A 1,776-nucleotide genomic window follows, 5' to 3' on the forward strand; every position below is an offset into this window, starting at 1 on the left:
ACTAAAGGTGTGAATATCAGCATTGCCACTTTCTCCTCTCCTCCATTCTTGGTCTCATCACATGCTTATGATTCATCATCGATTTTCCTTAGTGATGATGAAGCACCCACCACAGGACCTGAGATTGCTCCTCTCCATGCATTTTAGCATATGGTCGCCTATCCTCTCGAAGGCAACCTGGAGCGAACCAGCATCAATCCTTCAGATGGTGCTGATGAACCCTCATGTACTTGTCCATCCGACCCTTTCATTTCTTCTAACCCCGAGCTATCTTATACTCAAAATTTTTCCTTTTCAAGTCCTCGTGATGAGACACCAGCCATGGAAGAAGAATACAACATGGCTGATGATGTAAAGCTGATTCTCCCTGCTTTGAGACTGTCCTTATAAAAATGGACGAAGTCCATAAGGGAATGCCTCTTAAGGATGAACTCTCTACTGATCTTTCAACTATCAAAATTGAAGTAAAAGAGGTCAAAGACCAGCTCTCATCGGTGCAAGTATTTATACACATCAACGCTGAGGCCATCTATGCTTTAACTAGTAGGCCGATGAAGCGAATGCTCATCTCGCTAGGCATACTGAGCTGATGCAGCACATGCTGAAGATTCTCCAACAACTAGTACCAACACCTACACCATCCTTCATAGAGATGGATCTCCTCCAGCTAGATCGTACTCTTGAATGAAGTCTTCTTCAAGCCCAAGCACTGACAAAGCTCGAGGAGATGGTGGAATTCCAGACAAAAACTCTTGACAACTTCTTTGAATACCATGCTGATAGAGGGGGAGACATAGTTAAATGTTGATGTTGCTGCTATCCCAACGACTCAGACTGAAGCTGAAGCTCCTAGAGCCACAGCTAATGAAGTTGTGGTTGTTAATGAAAACCCAACTGCCCATGAAGCTCCTGAAGCTGAGATTGTTGATGAAACCGTCAGAGCTGGTGCTGAAGCTCATGACGAAGACCTTCCTATCACCTCTGTAGCTGATGCTAGTGATAAGGAAGATGATGATGAAGATGATGACGATGATTCTCCCAACCTTCCTGATGCTGGAAAGGATCTTGGTGAAGATGATGATGATGACAAATTCACCATTCAGTACCAGAAACATTCCAGTGCTATGAAAGGAGTCTCTCTCAGGTATTCTGCATCCTAGGGGGAGAAGGAGAAGGAGAATGAGAAGGAGAAGGAGACCTCGGAGAAGAACTAGAACACCAGGTCGAAAGACTAAGGTGTTGCTGAAGAAGGAAACCTCAAGGTACTTTTCAAACCTGTTGAGCCCTTAAGTACTAAATCCTCCAGGTTTGCCATTGTTACTTCTTTTGTCAACTTTCTTCCATCCCCTCTACCATCTACGATCAGCTAGAGGAATAGGTACCTGAAAACCCAACCTCCAGCGTTCTCACCAACCAGCAGATGTCTCAGCTAAAGGAGTCAGTCGACCAAACTAGAGTAAACATCCCTCTTCGTACCTCTAGTTGTGGTGAGTTTGACTTCCTATATGAAGCTGAAAGACTCGAGGCACTCAGGGTTGAGGAAGAACTCAAACTTCAACGACTACAGACTTAGGACAGCATAAAGCTGGCCAAGTCTCTTGCTGCTAAAGTTCTTCTGAAGAAGATGTCTAAAAAGATGGAGAATGTTGTCAAGGCCTAGGATAAGTTGCTTTCTATTGCAGAAGTTGAGCATGAAAAGGAGATGAAGCTAGTTAACCGAGACAGAAAATGGAGCTAAGAATGGCTAAACAAGAGAATCAGTCCTCATCCAATTTC

General features: G+C 44.1%; 1 protein-coding gene across 1 annotated transcript; it reads left to right on the top strand.

The window, feature by feature from the left end:
- Positions 1–392: 392 nt before the first annotated feature.
- On the top strand, positions 393–1,144 carry LOC112504954 (glutamic acid-rich protein-like; the record flags this gene model as incomplete). Its single annotated transcript, XM_025108909.1, has 2 exons — positions 393–500; positions 834–1,144. Coding segments are annotated over exons 1-2 (419 nt in total), but the record flags the coding sequence as incomplete, so codon positions are not given.
- Positions 1,145–1,776: the final 632 nt, after the last annotated feature.

The sequence above is a fragment of the Cynara cardunculus genome, unplaced genomic scaffold, assembly GCF_001531365.2.
Source record: "Cynara cardunculus var. scolymus isolate 2C unplaced genomic scaffold, CcrdV1 Un_Scaffold_7520, whole genome shotgun sequence".
Classification (NCBI taxonomy): Eukaryota; Viridiplantae; Streptophyta; class Magnoliopsida; order Asterales; family Asteraceae; genus Cynara; species Cynara cardunculus.